The 20,645-nt window shown below is 42.6% G+C and overlaps 1 protein-coding gene across 1 annotated transcript; it reads left to right on the top strand.

Annotated features, from left to right (window-relative positions):
- Positions 1 to 573: 573 nt before the first annotated feature.
- naa15b (N-alpha-acetyltransferase 15, NatA auxiliary subunit b) lies at positions 574 to 20,259 on the top strand. The gene is made up of 20 exons (XM_031867192.1): positions 574 to 747; positions 5,275 to 5,359; positions 5,464 to 5,568; positions 9,030 to 9,187; positions 10,080 to 10,214; positions 10,775 to 10,928; positions 11,152 to 11,271; positions 11,391 to 11,486; positions 11,657 to 11,763; positions 12,629 to 12,701; positions 12,910 to 13,079; positions 13,170 to 13,322; positions 13,556 to 13,684; positions 13,845 to 14,058; positions 14,153 to 14,346; positions 14,498 to 14,606; positions 14,729 to 14,827; positions 15,053 to 15,196; positions 18,346 to 18,443; positions 18,694 to 20,259. The coding sequence occupies exons 1-20, from the start codon at positions 694 to 696 to the stop codon at positions 18,889 to 18,891; spliced, it is 2,595 nt and encodes an 864-aa protein (XP_031723052.1). The 5' UTR covers positions 574 to 693; the 3' UTR covers positions 18,892 to 20,259.
- Positions 20,260 to 20,645: the final 386 nt, after the last annotated feature.

Raw genomic sequence — 20,645 nt, 5'->3', positions numbered from 1 at the left:
ACTGTATATATTGTGCATTTCCATACGTAATATTTTATATTTTATTTCACTCTGTAAATTGCTGCTGCTACAAACTAATTTCCCCCTGGGGATGAATAAAGTCTATCTATCTATCTAAAAGATGATTTTGTGACATCAGGTTTTGGGGTGAAGGCCAAGTGTGATATGTAAACTTGAATCATCCACAGAAAATACAATGAAAACTGTTATGCTTTGAGAAGTATAGATTGTATAGAAAATATGTTGTGTTCAGAAATTACATTTTTTAAATCAACATGTACGTTTCTAGAGTTTTCAATATTAGAATACTAGATTGCATTTTAATAATGTTTAACAAAATAATTGAACTTTTGGACACAAATTATTATTCCAAGCAGAGCATTTGTATGTGTGTTAAAATCATGTATGGAGGGGATCTTCAACTTTATTTATCACAACCTTCCAGGCTACCCTGTGCTCTAAACACGTCCATTGTAAAAGCATGGACATAAAACCAGCCGCCGCCATTTTGAAAGGTGTTGGATTCACCACGTGAGGAGGAAGTGAGTGATGAGAAAGAAGACGGAGCAATCGAGCGGAGCGGCTGAAGCAGGGGAACCCGAGCCATCACTCGACTCTACTCGTCTCGACTACCCGGGCTAACTTTAGCTACATGTGCTGAGGTCGAGGGGGAAACTGATCCCAACCGCAACGATGCCGACAGTTACTTTACCGCCGAAAGAGAACGCTCTCTTCAAGAGGATTCTGGTGAGTTGATCGTTAAAGAGTTGCACGGAGACGTGGTGGAGTTTAACGATTCACTGTGTGTGTGAGTCGGTGTAGCTCTCCGGCTGCTAGCGTTAGCTTCCGTGTGTTAGCAAAATGGCATCATTGAATGGGCTAGCAAGCCCGGCCCTGACATGCGCTGTCACCGTAACTTAAAGCCACAATGGTTGTTCTTGACTATGTTGTGATTTGTGTGTTCAAAGTGATTAAAATACAGCAGCATTAAAAGTATATTGGCGCTGGTTTAAATAGCCAGACTTGGCTAGGCCACACCGCTCTTCATACACAACAACCGATAAGTTACCGCTAGGCTCCACGATGTGTAGCCAGTGTACCGGTCGTGTATGCTCAAAGCTCCTCCAGACTATTGTAACCTCTTACTACTGCTTTGACGTTTTGTCTGTATTTATGTGAATGCATGGCCGGTGTTCTTAACTTTGTGTCAGACGTGGGCCATGCTAACCAGCTATGCGAAGCTCATCACACTGGCTACTTGACATTAGCTAATCGGCTAATGCTAGCCAACTAGCGTGAAATATCTTGATTTATCTGATAAATGTCGGTCTAAATCTGTCTGTGTGGGGTATCCATAGTCACACAAATCACCGGTGTAGGTTGGATTAGAGCAAACTGGTAACGTTAACTTTAGCTCGTGCATGTGTGAGAACGTGCGGAAGCGAGGCATGGACCGGTGCAACTGTGTCAGCAAATCTGTAACGTTAGCTGCTTCAGGCCTTCTGTGCTCTGCTAGCTACCCATCCATCCATCCCTCTCTTCCACACCCGAGTATCTGTTTATTTACTGTTTGCACACAGTGTCATGTGGGTTAGAGACATTGTTGAACAGCTGTGGTGTTTGCTGCATGTTTAAATAGACAGTCTTCCTCTTTTGCCGTGCTTGTTGGCTGTTAGTGTGTCCTGTTTAACATCTCTGCAAGCACATCTAGCTTTACTTTACGCTGACCAGTTTAATGTCACTGACTAGTTCAGATAACCTTCATTGTTTTCAAAAGCACAGGCTCTGCTGGGAGTTGGTGGCTGTTTACCAGCATTCATCCACTCCACCTCTGGCAGCACACCTGTGAGCTGCACCTGATCCTGAGAAGTTAGAGCCCGTGTTTTCCTGCAGACCTCAGAGGAGTGTTACTTTTCCCCTCAAATTGTTGTGGTGCTGCAACGTTAAATGCGTTGGATGTAAATAGTGTTTTGCACAGCACTGCTACTTTTTTAATGTATAGTACTGCAGGTTCAACAGTCTTTATTTCTGCATTAGAATCTACGATTAGTATAAAGAAGGATCAGTTTAATGTCCTCGGGTAAACATCGTTGTTCAACTTGAATACAGTGAAGTGACCTTTTAGTTCTTGTTCCTAGTTAAGAGGTCTGACAGCGTTTCATCAGCATGAAGTTGTTGTTGGATGAATGTTCTGTCATTGATTGCTCTTTCTGCAGCGGGGATGTGATATGAGATTTGAAACGCTTTTCTCACAGGCTGTAGTCAGAAGTGGACCACACCCCTATTTATTTTTGCTTTCCCCCACTGAGTGCCCAAATGCATTGATAAAACTTGGCAGTTCTCCAACTTCTGCATGGCACTGGAGTTTGATGAGTTTCGTTCTGTGGGGGGGGGCACTTTTCCTTACCGTTATCTTGAACTTAAGCTGAACCTTGCACACAAATCATTTTTTTAATCCATGCTTTATTGCAGTCTTGTTCTGACGTGAAAAGTTTTGTGCTGCATTGAAGCTTGCAGGGCCATACATCCTATCAAGCCAATTCCTCCTAATTTTAACTTTAACTTAGTTGCACAATAAGTGATACAACTGTTGCAGACAGAGGGATGTAAAGTGAGAAAATAATAAAAATAGAAACTAATAGTAGTGAGAGAAACTAAAAAGTCCCATGGTGCCTCACAGAGCATTGACTAGAAAGTTGACCCTGACTAATGGATGTTATTCCTCAAACTGGACTTCAGGTAATTAATTTCACTGATACTTGTAGCAACTCGCCCACATCAAAGAGAAACCCCTTATGTTTTTGTTCAGCGCTCAAGCTGTTGGACAGCTTCAGTTAAGTGGGACGTCTGCCTCTTAAAGTTATTTATTCAGGACTGTCTAGATGCATTATGGGTAGTATTTTGTGTATAGAACAATATAGGTGCCATGACCATTTAGGATGTCACACCACTGAACTATTGTTTAGATTACAAATACTTCTCTTTTTCCGATAGCTTAAATATTTCTGACGAGGTATTGTATAATAAAGAAGAGTATGAAATCTTTATGAACACAAATGCACAAACTTAACTCCATTTTAATTTCACTGCCTTCTAAGGTAATTAAGTAGGCTGACACCCTGGTGCTGAGGGTTCACCATCATTATCTTCAGTTGTAACCCCAAGACTCTTCTCTTCACCACCTTCCTTCCAACATGATGAGAATGTGGCATCAGTACTTTGGGAAATGTTTTTAAATCCAGCCTGTTTGCACTTGAGCCCTGCAGCTTAGAGCCACCGCTCTGACAGATTCTCTCTGTAACTTGGGGCAGAGTTATTTTGGGTGAGGTAGATAACATGCTGGATATGAAGCACAGCTGGTGGTATTAATGTTGCTAAATTTACCTGAAATAAACGGTACAGTATGGGTGTGTACTACCATCATTCTCCTAAAACCAAACATGTTTCCCACTTCAGAGGCTGAAGCCTTCAAAGGGTGCGTCCGCTGAATCGGGACACAGTTAAGTGTTTGAGGCGGATAATCGGCCGGAGGAGAGCTAGTTAAAGTTAGCTTTAAGCAGCCGGTGGCTAGTTAGTGTGACTAAATAACGGTGCTAACATGACAAAAGGTTGCATTGAGTTACATAATGATGCGTTCAAGCTCTATTCAGTAAAAACAAGTTTTAGGCTATCATGTGTTCAAATGTAATCTTTTTTGGGATAAACTTTAATAAATACAGTTGTTTTGAGGGAGATGTTTTCACAGCAACATGGTTATGGCCTGACTTACTCTAAAAGTTATATTTGCTCCCCTTTCTCTGATCCCTGACTCCGATCCGTGATACGATGCGATCTGTGAGTTTTATGATCTGTTGCTCCACTAGTAAACTCTAAGTTGGAAATCGCTTGTCACAGTAGTACGACTGCTATGCCTGAGCGCTTTGTCCAGACAGCACCTACTGTTTACTTTCTGTCCCTGTCAAAGCATGACACATGATTGTTAACATGCGGAACGTGTTTTTGTTAGTAGTACTCCCTTTACATAGTTTTATCAATGTTTCTTCATGGTAATTCTGGCACCGCTGCTGTGATGGTAACATACCGTTACACCATTGCATCATCTCATGATGTTGTTCGGCCGTTTAATATTTTCTGTTTACTTTTAACAGCCATGTTTAAGTGAGAACATTCTGTAAATTGTTTCAACACCAATGCAAAAATTAGAATAATCGATAAAAAAATATTGTTAGGTACGGCCCTATTGAACAGTTGGTCTTTTTTACACATATGCAGCTGTTTTGAACTAGTATGCACACTTTTGTGTGACATTGTCCCATATGATTTCAGACAGGGCACACTATTGTTGATGAAGCAGCACCATGCAGGACATTAGCCTTCTTCTAGTCCTCATGTAGTTCAACATTGAATTACTTGTCATTTCATAACCGACCTTCCTTGGCACCCGTATGTGAGGTTGACGTCATCTTTTTTTCACCATGAGTGAAGTTGATGGTGGGACAACGAAATGTCATCTGCCAGCTTAACTCTTCCTAGCTGTCTCTCTCACACGCGCGCGCGCACACACACACACACACACACACACACACACACACACACACACATCAGCTTAAAAGGAGGGGGGTGTTCTGTTTATTGTGCAACTGCATACTAAATATAACTTTAGGGCAAAAAGCTGGTAATTCCTTCAAGGTCGTTTAATACTGTGTGTTTTTTATTAAAAAGTCGGATTCAACATTGAGCTCGGCTGTGTGTAGAATGTTAATGATATGGATAGTTTTTAGGGAATAATTCTGGAGTACATTATCTGATAATGTTGCTGGTGAACAAGTATAACCCACTCTGAATTTGTGACCAGAACTTTTAAACTGCTGACTTACCAAGGCTATGTTGTTCCTTGTTCTTTAAGGTCCTTTTATGTAATTAGTAGAATCCTGTAACATACCGGTCCAGCTGTGGTTGACATTCTGCTCCCATGTACCAGCTTTTAGTATGGATCACAAAAAAGTGAAATTGCAGAAATTAGTGTCCTTTTTTCGTAGTTTTTCTCCTTGCTAAGTCTAGCTTAGGACTGGGCGATATGGTCAAAATGCTTTTTTACGATATAGGTTCATATAACGATAAATATCACGATGTAGCACGTTTTCTAGTAATTCAATCGACAGTCTATATGGCTGTCAACTCCAGGATGAATGTTCCGCTGCTTCTCTGTCTCTATCTGATACAACACTCTTGTTCTTTTGGCTTAATGTGATTTCTCTCTGCTTTCTTTGACAGCGATGCTATGAACACAAGCAGTACAGAAATGGGCTCAAGTTCTGCAAACAAATTCTGTCCAACCCCAAGTTTGCAGAGCATGGAGGTAAGCATTAGACATGCGGACGGAAAGATGAATGAAAAGGTTGTCCTGTCTATGGGAAATATGCATTGTATTTCTTACTCTCCTGTGCCATTTACTCCCTGCAGAGACCCTGGCGATGAAGGGATTGACCCTGAATTGTCTGGGAAAGAAGGAGGAGGCTTACGACCTGGTGAGAAGAGGCCTGCGCAATGACCTCAGGAGCCACGTCTGTATCCTCATTCATGTCGTGGCACGCACAATGTGTTAGTGCAGGAGCTATTCTCTGGGTTGACCCTGCAACTTAGTGCTGGGCGGTATGCCGGTTTTAATTTCCCGTATGATATGAATTTTTCACACACCGTCATACCATTGCATAGCCGAAACAACTGCTGTCACTCTTCAACAGGCAGCTAAATATATTGTTCGCCGCTAAGAAGGCTACAGTCTGAGCTAGTTGCCTTAACTGTATTGAGGGGGACCTCTAATCATGGTTATAACTTTATAACACAACAATTAATAACCCACAACTAACGCTCTTTAACATGGCAAAACACCACGACACAACAGTTTGTGACAAATAAACAATTTGTAACACTAATAATTGTACATTTATAAAATTTCACCACTGAACAGCATGCTGGGTACAGCTCGCTCGCTAGCACAACAGTCTGTTAACAGCGAGAGGCTCCGTCGCTACAGTAACGTTACATTAACGAACAGAAAAGAGCGATGCAGGATGAACAAAGACAGACCGGAGATGCACCGACAGAGTCTGTGCCCAAGAGAGGAGCTGGGTCTGCTGTTTGGAAGTGTTTTGGTTTTAAAAAATCCGACGATTTGCGAGTTTGTCGAGCCACTGTTGCAGCTGGTGGTAACACGAGCAACTTACTCCAGCACCTCAGCAGAAAACATGTGTTGGAATATCAAGAGTGTGATGACGGCCGCCGGATTCGAGGCCGTCACCCAGTAACGTTAGCGAGTGAAACAGAGAAGCCAAAGGGTCAGACATCGCTTGAAGAGGCATTTGCTCGAGGCAGCATATGACAAGAAAAGCAAGCGGCGGAGCGACATTACGAACGCAATAACGATCCAGCTATGCAAGGACATGGTCCCGCTACAGACAGTCGAGAAAGACGGGCTCAGCGCAATGATTAAAACACTGGATTCAAGGTATGTCTGACCAGGGTGAAAATACTTTAGCCAAACTGCTATCCCAACATTATACGAACAAACGAGCACACTCTATAGTAATAAAAGCCTTTATACATGATGACATTAAAATGTTTTTATATTCTATGTACTTCTGACAGTAGAGTAAGCCACTATAAACCTATATAAAAACACAGTCAAGGATGAAAAAAAAAAAAAACGTGAAACCGGCAGAATCTTAAAAAATACCGTGATACACATTTTTGGTCATACCACCCAGCACTACTGCAACCCATTAAAAAGTCTTAAAGGGGCTTACAATAAAATCAAGGAAATTAAGGTCATAAATTGTCTTAAATCTGTAGTAGGTATAACATTTGCTGATGGTGCGTTTTAAGGCTGGGAAACCTGTCGCACACAAAGCGTCCACTAACCTGTATCTGTTTGATGAAGATAGTGTTAAACAATGAGACTCATTTATAGAAGTGTATGCTGTTAGCTAAATACAGACATTGATGTCTCAGTTGCTAGCTAGCTAGCAAGCTACGGATGAGCCAAGATGGGGAGATGCAAGTTTAATGATAAATGGTTGGAGGAAGATTAGTTTCGGAGCTGGTTAGCTTGGTGCAGATCAAGTTGTGAGGAGGAGTAAAGCTTTGTTTTTACTCTCGTTTGGCGCCGTAGGGCGAGCCTTCCGCAGACGGCGCCCCACCTCCGGGCATTAATGGAAGTGTTAATACTTTGTGTGCCGCTTGTTGCATTATTCTCCGAAAGACCAGAGGGTGTACAAACAAAATGAATTGTGAAGAATCAAAAAGACAACGAGTGTGACTCATATTTATGCCCATAGACTAGGTTTAACCAACTAAGAGCCGTAAACTAACCTCCACAATGCTGAGGAGGAATTGTAATTATCTGTAAATTCATATTTATGGACTACTTTATTGCCCTGTAAAGAAAAAAGTCAAGTATATCATGCTTTATAAAGAAGCAAAGGTTAAATATCCAGTAAACAATTTGACTTGGCTGCAACATATATACTCAAATTAAAGTTTTTACGACGTCCTGTTTCTAAAGCATTTAATAGCGAATTGGCCTTTGTTTAATCACTAGACATGTTTCAGCGGTGCACGACCAAGCGCCGCTCGTGATTACTATGTATGTATGTATGTATGTGTGTATGTATGTGTGTGTATGCATGTGTGTATGTATGTGTATGTATGTGTGTGTATGCATGTGTGTATGTATGTGTGTATGCATGTGTGTATGTATGTGTATGTATGTATGTGTGTGTATGCATGTGTGTATGTATGTGTGTGTGTATGTGTGTGTATGCGTGTGTGTATGTATGTGTGTGTATGCGTGTGTGTATGTATGTGTGTGTATGCATGTGTGTATGTATGTGTGTGTATGCATGTGTGTATGTATGCGTGTGTATGCATGTGTGTATGTATGTATGTATGTGTATATGTATATATATGTATGTGTATATGTATATATATATGTGTGTGTATGTGTATATATGTGTATATACAGTGGGTACGGAAAGTATTCAGACCCCTTTAAATATTTCACTCTTTGTTTCATTGCAGCCATTTGCTAAAATCAAAAAAGTTCATTTTATTTCTCATTAATGTACACTCAGCACCCCATCTTGACAGAAAAAAACATTTTGCAAATTTATTAAAAAAGAAAAACTGAAATATCACATGGTCATAAGTATTCAGACCCTTTGTGTGTATACACACACACACACACACACAGTCTGATGCCGCTGGACCTTGAGAGGCTCATTGTGCCGAGGAGTTCTTGTGAAGAATAGTCACCACGTCCTCTCTCTATTGCTCCCTTCCTGCCTCTCTCCCTGTGATTCCCAGGCCTGAGGGAAATCTCTGCCCATTTCCTGCAGATAAGTGCTGGGCAGCCTCAGCCTGAAGTCAACACTCTGTATCTAAGAGCAGACAACGCACTGCTGTCTTCTTTAGCTTCTCCAGTCACTTCTTATCTCCAGCATTCTTTGGCAGAAATGTGTCTTGTTTTTGCAGTGTATACTTTGAGGGATGTATGCTGATATACGTATATACGAATTGTTGTTTTGAAATCTTAGGGACTTTTTTATTTATTCAATTGTGAATTGCATTTTTCAGTATTTTCTGACCCGTTTAGACTGAACAATTCATCGATTAGTGGAGAAAATAATGAAAGTGAGTTTGTTGCAGCCCTATTTCAAACCATGTTCAGCAGTGACTGTTATCCTCCATGTAGTGGTGTGGTGTGTGCTGCTAAAAATATCCAATGGAATGAGCACTTATCTTGTTTACCTCTAATTTTGAAAGTGTTTTCTTAAATGTAAACTCCGTGAAGAAGTCACAATGTTGAAGAACCATCATTAAGTCGTTGATACGTGAATCGGTTGTCCCCTCTAACCAGGAGAGGCTTATTGGGCCACAACGTCTCTCTGCTCTTCTTTACACCTTTTTAATAGTGTTTTGATAACATCTGTTTGAATGGAGATTGTTCCTTAACTTTATGTGCGCCCCAGGCTGGCATGTATACGGCCTACTGCAGCGCTCGGATAAGAAGTACGATGAGGCCATCAAGTGTTATCGCAACGCTCTGAAGTGGGACAAGGACAACCTGCAGATCCTCCGAGACCTGTCCCTGCTGCAGATCCAGATGAGAGACCTGGAGGGCTACAGGGTGAGAACTGACAGTTGATCATTATTCTGAGATACCATTTGGATTATCATAATGGAAGACCCATTTTCAGTCATCCTGACACACTCGGGGTCAGGGCACAGGGTCAGGCACTCTAGTGTCTACACCCAGTTTTGAGAAGCAAATTCCAGAAATATGACACATGTTCTTTGTAATACAAGAGTAAAATGAACTTAAAAAATAATTAACTTTCTGGAATACACACTCCCATCTGTCGCTCTGCTTCGTCCAGGACACAGTATGGCTCCAGCTTTGGAGAGGACCAAGCATATCAGCAGGCAGACATCCGGTTGCAGTCAGGCGTCACAATGTAGAACAGCTCTCGTGGGACACAGCCTGGGATTTAGATGCTTATTTAGTGTGAGGTATAAAATGCCAAGATGAAAGGATTAGAAATATTGATGAGAATGGAGGGGCTCCAAGTCAGTGTATCAGGTCGCGGTGTAACGGACCGTAGTTGAACTCTGACTCTTGTGGAAATCTGTGTTGAACTGTTGACAGTAGGAGAACCGGTATTGTTTGCAGCACCTGAGCTAAAAGCGAAAGCAAAAACAATCAGTATCGGCCGATACGGCTTATCAACGAACGGCAATTGTATCTCTGGCCAAAAAGTCATCGGGTCATCTTTAAAAGTTATCTTCTATGTATTAAAAGTTGTAGTTTGTGATCCGTTTCACCCCTAATATTAGTTTTTTTTTGTTTGTTTTTCTCCCTGAGCTAGTTTGTAACAGCCTGGTGTCAATACCGTGAATCAGCAAAATATCTCCTCGAGTCATCATACACAGGACATAAGTTTGACATAAGGTCACCTTGTTGGTTCTGGTGGTGCACATGAAAAAAAAAAAACCCTGTTTGCATAATTTTTTTGCTGTAGGAGACACGGTACCAGCTGTTGCAGCTGCGTCCGGCACAGCGGGCCTCCTGGATCGGCTATGCCATCGCATATCACCTCCTGGAGGACTACGAGATGGCTGCAAAGATCATTGAAGAGTTCCGGAAAACACAACAGGTTAGACCCAGTAACTGTTTACCATTTCTCCTCTATAATATCCGTCTTGCTTATTCTTTCTACATGATGCGAGATATGGGAACTGATGGAACAAAGAGCCATGAATATGAAGTACTTTGTGTATCGCAGATGCTGTGCAACACTCTGCAGTGTAAGATGAGTAACAGGATTACTCACATTTCTTGTCAGATCGTACGTGTCTGGCTTACCGTTTTGATGCAGCCGAGTTACAGTGCAGGCTTTTTAGTTCAACTGTCTCAACCGAGTTTTAAATATGGATGTTGTCTCTGTTCATCGGTCACAACTACAATGGAGCTCATTCTGTCCCTCTCACCACCTTGCTCCTGATAAGACCAGTCTGCGTCCTGTCTTTGTGCCATATATGTAACGCAACAAGCTAACGTGACTAGGCAACGCCACACACACACACACACAAAAAGAATGATGCAGAGTTTCCTGAACAGCATAGATGCAGAAGGCCATCCAGGAGCTCCTGTAGTTTTTCCACTGTCGCTTGTAGAAAATGTTGAGTTCACTAACAACCTAATTTGTTTTCCCAGACGTCTCCAGACAAAGTGGACTACGAATACAGCGAGCTGCTTCTGTACCAGAACCAGGTGCTGAGAGAAGCAGGCCTTTACAAGGAGGCCCTGGAGCATCTGTCCAACTATGAGAAGCAGATCTGTGACAAACTGGCAGTGGAGGAGACTCGAGGTAGGTCACTGTGCTCCTCACTGAAGGCCTTTACACACCAGGGGTGGAGTTTTGTACCTGATGTCGAGGCTGTATCTTTTGCAAGATTCAAATTCATATTGAGTTACTGTTAAGCTTCTCCAAACTTTTGTCTTAACTTTCTCTAACTTTCAGTTTAAATTGAGCCGCTTTTTACTCTTTCTATGTACTTTGACACCAGAGCTCTCATCTCATGTTTCCGTAGGAGAGTTACTGTTGAAGTTAGAGCGTCTGGGTGATGCAACAGAGGTCTACCGCCGTCTGCAGGAGAGAAACCCAGAGAACTGGTCCTATTATCGCGGCTTGGAAAATGCCCTAAAGCCAGGTATGATGCATTGTCCTTTGTGTTAATAACGCCAGCATCATCATCACTGACTATAAAAGTATCCACATTCATTGTACAAGCTACAATCGTCCACACAACTGATTTTCTTTTTTCTCCAGGCGGTGTAGAAGAGAGACAAAAGATCTATGAAGACGCTTGGGAGAAGTTCCCCAAAGGACTGGTTCCTCGCCGACTGCCCCTCAACTTCCTCTCTGGTGTGGGCAGTAACGCATCTCTTTTCAACCAAAACAGTGACAACATTTATAAATGAACCAGCTACAACAAGCTTCAGTTGTTAGATTGTTTTTACTCCACTTTTCTTTGTTACTTGTTTTGTGGAGTTTCATGTTTTATGATCTTCTCATCTCATCGTATTTCTCTGTAGGTGAGAAGTTCAGAGAGTGTCTGGACAGATATCTGCGGTTGAACTTCAGTAAAGGCTGTCCGCCAGTCTTCACCACCCTCAAATCACTGTACAACGACAAAGAAAAGGTGACGGCACTGCTTAAGACATGACGAATGACTGCTCTACAGCTAAATCACAATGACACCTTTCCTCGCTTCACTTTAAACCAGCTTACATAATGCATTGAGGGATGAGAGCTCAGTCTGAGGGAGAGCTTCCTGTGAATGAGGTTTAAAGGGATAGTTTGGATTTTTAGAATTGGGGTTGTGTGAGGTACTTATCCATAGTCATTGTATTACTACAGTAGAAGATGGTCGGTACGCCCCTAGTTTGGATAAGTAGACAGAAGTACCAGCACAGGAGCAAAGCAATGTACGTACACTACGTTTCAGAGTTTTGTTTTTTGCTGGTTTACTTCGCTGTCAGACAGCTTTACACTGTTTCCAACTGGGAACTGAAGCTGTCAGTGTTGTGTGACTTGGGTTTTTACCCCAGTCGCACAGATGCAAACAAACCAACTGATCAAGGCAGCGGTAGACCAGCAACACCCAAGTAATGCGAGGTAAAAATTACTGTTTTTTTTAAAGGAGTCTGGTGGCTTTGAAGAGAGCATAGAGAATGGCCTCAATTCTCTTTAGGAAACAGATGTCTTATGGCAAGGTATGGTGGTGAAAATATTCTAAATATAGCGTACTCTTAAACAGATATTGAGCAATACATTACTTTGCTCCCTTGCTGGTTCTCCTGTCTGCTTCTTCAAACTAGGAGTCTGCTGATTGCTATTTACTGTTGGTAATAAACCGACTGGTAAGTGACGGATAAGTACCTCATACAAGCAAACTTCAAAAGACCCAAACTATCCCTTTTTAAGTTATTATGAACTATTCACTCACAGATGCGTACTCCATACTGCAGGTGAAGTAATGTACTCTGTCCTCTTTCTCTTTGCAGGTGGCAATAATAGAGGAGTTGGTCGTCAGCTATGAAACCACATTGAAAAGCTGTAGAATGTTCAACCAGAACGGTGAGGAGCAAATGGGTCATGACGATGAGTTTGATGTCTTTCTAAAAAACAATGTTGAGGGAATTTAAGAAGTGCCTCAAACAAGGTTTGGTTTCATTCAAATCTTATGGAAGATAACTAACATATCTGTTATCTTATAAGGTTAACTGTGACAGTCTTTTGTTTACAACCCTGAAGACGTAAAGTTACACAGTTCCTTATGTCACAGATGACGGTAAGGAGGAGCCGCCCACCACGTTGCTCTGGGTGCAATACTTCCTGGCACAGCACTACGACATCATTGACCAACAGACACTGGCTCTGGAATATATCAACGCAGCTATTGAGAGCACGCCTACGCTCATCGAACTCTTCCTTATCAAAGCTAAGATTTACAAGGTAACATACTCCACACACGTCAACGGTTGAACTGAGAAGCGGAGTGTTGCTGTGCTGTTGTTGTGACTGTTGTATTGACCTCTCCTGTAGCATGCTGGGAACATCAAGGAGGCTGCCCAGTGGATGGATGAGGCCCAGGCTCTGGACACCGCCGACAGATTCATCAACTCCAAGTGTGCCAAGTACATGCTGAAGGCTGGCATGGTCAAAGAGGCCGAGGAAATGTGCTCCAAGTTCACCCGGGTGAGAGAAACTGACAGCTGAACGTCGAAACAAAATCATGGTTGTATGTAAAATAATTAGAATTCAGACGGAGCACAGCACATATGACATTTTAGTGTACAAAATGACTTAGTTTCCTACAATTTGTTTATAGGAAACAAATCTGTTTGCAACAGGTGACATGATAATTGAGCACGTCCCTGTTTTGTCATTTACTTTGCTCATGCTTGTGTTTTTGCTTTTTCTTTGTCCAGGAGGGAGCGTCAGCGGTGGAGAACCTCAACGAGATGCAGTGCATGTGGTTCCAGACGGAGTGTGCACTCGCCTACAAGTCCATGAACAAGTTCGGGGAGGCCCTTAAGAAGTGCCACGAGATCGAAAGGGTGAGCCCTCATTATCAGGGATTGTAGTTGTGTGTGTTATTGCATGAAATGTTTTGCATGAGACTCCGTAGCTACCCAAATTATATCTTTGTTTTATGTATGGGTCAAATCCTTAATGTCATTTCTTTTCACATCTTCCTTTCTCCCCTCTTTTAATCAGCATTTTGTGGAGATCACCGACGATCAGTTTGATTTCCACACCTACTGCATGAGAAAGATGACGCTACGCTCCTACGTGGACCTGCTGAAGCTGGAGGACGTGCTTCGTATGCATCCCTTCTATTACAAGACTGCCGTCAGTGCCATCCAGATCTACCTGAGCCTCCATGACAATCCCCTGACTGACGACAGCAAAGAGCTGCAGGCCGACACTGGTGAGGGGGCCGTCCTGTATCAAATGCTGTCCTAATAATAAAAGAGGACATTAGTACATTTTGTCCCTCGTTAACGCCTCACTCTCTTGTCTAGCTAACCTCTCGGACAAAGAGCTGAAGAAGCTGAGGAACAAGCAGCGGAGAGCCCAGAAGAAGGCCCAGCTGGAGGAAGAGAAGAAGAACGCAGAGAAAGAGAAGCAACTTAAGAACCAGAAGAAGAAGAAGGAGGATGACGACGAGGAGATCGGAGGACCCAAGGAGGAACTAATACCTGACAAGCTGGTCAAGGTGAGAGGAAGAATCCTTAAAACTTTATTGTCAATGGCCAGCCAATGGAAATGTGTCTGTGACGCTGCTCAAACAGGTACACATCAGCGATTAGGTGAGCCGAATGAGTTGAAGTGATTTGTGTTCCCTCTCTGTCAATTCCTGTTTACAGGTAGAAAGTCCACTGGAAGAAGCTGTCAAGTTCCTGATCCCTCTCAAACACCTGGTCAAGGACAAAATAGACACACACCTACTGGCCTTTGAGATCTACTTCAGGAAAGGTAGGCGGGCACCTTAGAATGATGCTTCACTGACTTTTTCTTTAGTTCATACCGTGTTGACCTCTGTCCCTTAACTTTCATTTCTGCTTCAATCCGATTTACAATCCGTCTTCTCTTTTCAGAAAAATACCTGTTGATGCTCCAATCAGTGAAGAGGGCGTTGGCCATTGACCCAGACCATCCATGGTTACACCAGTGTCTAGTACGCTTCTTCAATGGAGGTACGAGAGATGGTTCCTCATTAATGCCACAGCTGTTGAATCAGCATATGTAGTTGGTTTCATTTTTTAACATACCTTATTTATTACTTTTATCCATACATCCTTCCTCCTACTAACTTACTACCCACCACCTCCTCTTGCCCTTTTCTCCCTACTTCTTTTCAGGGTCTGTTTTCTACATTCCTCCCACAATTGCTTCTTCAACTTCCTCAACTTTTCTTTCAGTCTCTGAGAGCAAGGAGCTGCCGGAGGTGGTCAAGACCGTGCTGAAGCAGGAGATCACCCGGCTGTTCGGAGACAGCAACGCTATGAGCTTCAACCAGGCCTACCTCACCAAGCACTCGAACTCCATACCACACCGACTGGCTGGTAGGCTTCTCTCTCTCACACACACACGCACACAATGTTGTTTAAGGATTGGTTTACATTTATTTAGTGAGGTTAGCAATATACTGACACAACCTACAACATCTCACCTCAGACCGTCTATGCTCCGTGGAAGAAAATGTTGTATATTTTTAAGTTAAATTAAAGCTGCGAGCAGCGATGAACGGGCCCTCACAATCTGCAGCGCGTCGGGGGTGCCGGCGGGACTCCAGCCTGCGCGTCCGAGAACGGACGGCGCGTCCGCGAGCGAGACGTTTTTAATCCCGGGTGGACCGCCTGATGCTGGAAATGATGCTTTGCAAATAGTCCGATGCTTCCTATATCCGCTGCCTGGCGCTACAGAACGCGTGTAAACATGCATTATGTTGCTCTGTGTCAAGTGTAAACCACATGGTGCAAAAGTCATGTAAATTGGAGGTGTTGTCACAAAACGCAGATTTCCTTTGGCCAGCAGGTGGCGCTGTGAGTATTAGTGGAAATTAGCTTGTAGACATCCTCAGGCCATGAGTTCTATCAAGCATGAGAAGTTTGGGACCTTTTGGAACAAGTCCAGCTGAGTTACATCAGCTTTTTTCATGGGGAATCATGTAAAGTAGCCGCCTGCTACGGCTAAACGATTCCGTCAAACTTAAAGCTTTTGATAACTTTTAATCACAACTGTCTTGAGATTGTACTGACCAAATTTGAAGAGGATCAGACAAATTCCCTAGGAGTTTGTTAAAGTATAGCAACTAGAAATAGGCCAAATTCTATGGAAAAATTACACAAAAATGAAATTCGGCGACTTCTGGTAGGGTTTAGAGCATAGTCCCAAGAGACTTATATTTAAGTCTCCATAGGATACATGTACCCTCCAAGTTCCATACATGTAGCTGAAACGTAGCGCTGGGGCTGCTCTTTTGAAATATTGTAGGGGACGCTATAGAGGCAATTTAAAACGGACGATTAAAAAAATCATATAGAATATTTCTTCCAATGACCTTTGACACATGTACAAAGTTGCATGAGTTTTTAACCATCCCAAGTCACTAAACCATCAGCTTCCTTTTTCATGGCGAAAGATGCGTCGCCACGGCAACAGCGTTCAACGAAAATGCACAATATTCATGGTGATGCATCATCAATGTCTTAAGGCTATCCTTACCACATTTGAGGCTCATCAAGTCACCTGGCTAGGAGGAATAAATGAAAGTATAAAATATGACATTTCCTTTAGCCAGTAGGCGGCGCTATGAGTTATTGAATTTTTTTGAAGTGAAGTATGTTCAAGCTTGAAGTAGCATCATGCATAAGACGTTTTGTGCGGATTGGATAATGTACCTTGGAGTTATATCAACTTCTTTTTTCATAAACAATGAGGCAAAATGGCCGCCACGTCAAGGTTCTTCGATGAAAACTCTCGATTTTGATAACATTTAATCACAAAGGTCTTAAGAGCATCCTGACCAAAGTAGAAGTTGATCGCTTAAAATCTCTAGGAGTTCGTTAAAGTAGGAAGGCTAAAATCTGCAAAAGTGACAAAAAGCACAACTTCGCGGGTTTACTGTATCGCCCCCTAGTGGTTGAATAAAACAATTCTCAGGGTATGTTTCAGTTTGCAATGTGCACATATCCTGCAAATTTGGTAATTGTTGGACAAACGGTTGAGAAGTTATCAGTATTGATATTAAGCCACGCCCCTAAGAAGTTTATTGGTCCATATCTTCTAAACGCTAAGAGCTATCAAAAAGCTTTTTATACTTCTTCATGATCTAGATCCAATAATGATCCCCCGCAGATTTGGTAGCAATCGGACCCAGCATGTAGGAGGAGCTTGCAAAATGTGTTTTTCACTAAATTCAATATGGCGGAAAATCTAAGTAGGCGGAGCTTAGGGGTCTGAGAGGCTTTTTTGTAGATCTAGCGGAGTCGGACATGTGTCGAATTTCAAGTAAATCGGACATACTGGCCGAGGGGCGTCGCCGGTCCGATTTGCAGGGGGCTCTAGAGAGCCATTTTTTTACACACAAATATGCAAATTTTGGCAGCGGAGTTTCTCCACCAGACCTGACAGGTGTGCAAAACTGGTGAGTTTCCATGCATGGCAAGTACCCCTACAAGCGCAATCCCTAGAAAAATATAAATCAGAATAATAACGGATGCCTACAATTTCAAGACGGCCTTCGCAGGCCCGACGTTGTCGGTTGCTCGGGCCCTAATAATACCCCTTACAATATCAATAGGGCCTTCGCGGCCCGATGTCGGTAGCTCGGGCCCTAATTATTCAATCTGGTGCACTTTGAGAGTAAAATTAGCAGGGTATGTCTATGAAGTATATGAGGTATAACTTTGTGCCCTTGTAAACGATTTAATCATAAACACATTGTTGTGTAAATATGAACGGTAGAGACATGGCAAAAAAGTTCCACTCACAACACATGGTAAATGAGACGGGGTCTGGGTTTCAAGGCGGCCAGAGTGCGTCGCCAACAGCGCCGCAGACCCCACGCACTGAGGACAGTCTGATCTTTACACAACATGGGGCCCTGTGAGAAGTGCACAGTGAGTCCACGTCCCCGGTAAGTGGAAAGGTCTGGGCGGGGGAAGTTTAAAGCCCAGAGTCGCGAGTCACCTTCACCTGGGCTTTTTCAAGCAGACCTAGAGCCGCTCATAGCACACCGCCACGGAGGAAAAGCGCAACAAAAGGAGAGCACGATTGCTAAACAGAATGTGGCACAATTATCGATTGATCTCAATTATCTTGTTTTCATAATTGTTGAAAAGACCAAATCATAATTGAAAAAAATAGATAAATCGCCCAGCCCTAGATAATGGAAAAACGTTTCCATCGCCTGGAGCTGGTGGTTGGATGTTGTAGCCATAGAAATAAAATATTCCTCAAATAAATTGTACCATCTTTTGATGTTTCCATCTTGAGTTTTTTTGTTCCTATGTATTCCTAATGTATAGGGTTGAGATTCCACTGCACATCATAAAACCTTCATACATCACTGACTTGCTACCAACACTCTTGACTATTTGGTTCTCTCTTTCTCAAAATACTTTCACATACCTAAAATAACCAATCTTGCTTCTCCAACTTATATTCCTCCTGTAGTTCAGACTCATGGACACTGTTCTCTCTCTTGCAGCTGCTAAGATGATGGTGTATCTGGACTCATCGACAGAAACCAAGGCAGCAGAGCTGGCCACTGCACTAGATGAGTCACTCAACAACAGAACCATACAGGTATTCATGGGTTATGCAATGTAACACCTCTCTGGTAAAAAGTACATAGTACAAATTGATACCACAGTGGAAATACTTGCATCGATGTCGTCATTATGGTACAGAGTATAGCCCTCATTTCACCTCTCATTCGCTGTAAATTGTAAACGGCTCTGTTGATGGATCACTTTTAGTTAAGTCTGACTTTAAAGAAATACATTTTGCTAAATATGTAGAGCTAACGTAGTTTTTTTTTTTCTTCCCTCTTCAGATCTGCACAGAGGTCCTGGAGTGTCTTCGGAGCGCCGTGCTGGGCGACTGTAAGGAGCGTGCCGAGTCGTACCGCGCAGACTGCTACAAGCTTTACCCTTACACGTTAGCTTTCACGCCTCCGGGATACGAGGAGAACACCAAGATCGCCAATGGAGATGTTTCCACGGAAACGGAGGAGCTAGCCAATGAGATGTGAGCGCAATAGAACAACAGCGAATGAGAGAAGGAATTGGGCCGAGCACGGAGCCTTGTGGTACGCCTGGCAGCCATTTTGTAGAGCCAGACATGGGGAAGCGAAAATGAGTGTTTCGTTCTTTGGCTCAGCTTAATCGGTTCTGTCCTGGCATGGCTTGGCTCTCTCCCACATGGTGGAAATCAGGACTGTGTGCGTGTGTGTGTGCGTTGAGAGCATGTGTGCGGTTGTGTATATTTGTGGGAAAGGGGGGGGGGAAGAGAAAGATAACGGAATGGCCATTTTACTTTTTTAATAAAGCTGACAACCGAGCTGAAAATGAAAATAAACAATAGTTATTGGCAAACTGTCGGGAGAAACTGCGATGGACTGACACAGACTGTCTGTTTCCTCGGAGATGATCAACAACGGTGACAGCAACCACTCGAGTTTGACTCGGTGCTATTCTGACACAAGCCTATCACGCACTGCGTTCCCCCTTATTTTAAAAAGCTAATTTAAATGACAATAGGACACAACTGTCACTGGGGGACGGGAGACTGAGCTGAGTGGATCTGATCTCTTACGGATCTGTAGGAAGCTGAGCAGGAGGAGTTACTGAGGACCCAAAGTAGACACTGAGGACATCCAGCAACCACAGGCCTATCTGTGTCTCTTGTATCTACATGTGGCAGGGCAGTGTGTGAGCAAGGCGCAATCTCTGCAGGTGTACAGCACGAAGAACGTTTCCTCACATGTGAACAGTTTTTTGTTTTTTTCCTCACAGTTCCTGGTTAAACTTTGGAATATGTAATCCTCTGTGTGTTAATATGGAGCACCTTGTAGCACAGATTAAAAACTGTAAAGGATGTGTGCCATTTCAAGTACAGTGATTCTCTAACATTTTTACATAATCTTGAGAGTTGGATAGATCTAAGCAATACCATAGACACCTTCCAGTCCACAATGGATTAGTGAAACTCCTATTGATGAAGATCATTTCTAGATCTGGTTCTCCTGGCAGAGTCACTTGTGTTGTTGCTGTCGTCACTTGTTAGAAATGATTTTATCTGCATGTACACAGGGGCTGTAACAGTCTGAAGTAGGATGTTTCAACTCTTGAGGGGCTCTTCTCTGCTCATTTTAATGGCTCCTCAAAAGGTCAGAGTTCAGCATCCAAGCCCATTGCCCGAAGTGACGGAAGGAAAAAAGTTACAAGGTGACTAAATTTATGAGCATCTGGAATTTGTTTTATTTTTTCTGTTCCTCCCCCTTTTTCCCCTCAATAATCTATTTTCTTCCCTGTTTTCATCTAATTTGGGTTCTAATGTGAAAGGTGAAATCTGAGATGGCGATGTATGATATCTCTGGATTTTTGTATTAAAACCAAACGAAAAAACATTTTATTTCTTTTCATCTGTATGTGTAGCCACTGTTAATCTCACTGAGCTGCTGCCAGGTCCGATTTTGGTCCTCGGATGTAGCCACTGTATATAAAATACATAGTTTGTTAGTTAAATATGGATTTGTTATTAAATAAATAAATAAAATCCAAGCCAGAGTTGGTTTATGTCAGACTAACCAGATTCTTGTAATTACGTATCCACAATATTTCCAATATATGAAAATGTAAGGTAAATATGACTGGGGGCAGCAGCATGTTACACTGACTGGTCAGGGATGAGAGAGCTGCTGTCATTAAAAAAAAAAATGTATATATATATATATTATGCACACGCAGAAGGTGAGGAAAAAACTAAAATGAATAAGCATGCATA

Source organism: Anarrhichthys ocellatus, unplaced genomic scaffold, assembly GCF_004355925.1.
Source record: "Anarrhichthys ocellatus isolate YVR2014 unplaced genomic scaffold, GSC_Weel_1.0 scaffold38, whole genome shotgun sequence".
NCBI lineage: Eukaryota > Metazoa > Chordata > Actinopteri > Perciformes > Anarhichadidae > Anarrhichthys > Anarrhichthys ocellatus.
The sequence above is the reverse complement of the archived record's forward strand: the minus strand, read 5'-3'. Positions and strand labels throughout refer to the sequence as shown.

What these genes read in the sequence shown, in the direction of transcription:
- naa15b (XM_031867192.1), top strand. Translation starts at nt 694, where the DNA reads ATGCCGACAGTTACTTTACCGCCGAAAGAGAACGCTCTCTTCAAGAGG. An exon ending in GAGACCTGGAGGGCTACAGG is followed by an intron (nt 9,188 to 10,079) that starts GTGAGAACTGAC and finishes TTTTTGCTGTAG; the next exon opens with GAGACACGGTACCAGCTGTT. An exon ending in CATACCACACCGACTGGCTG is followed by an intron (nt 15,197 to 18,345) that starts GTAGGCTTCTCT and finishes TCTCTCTTGCAG; the next exon opens with CTGCTAAGATGATGGTGTAT.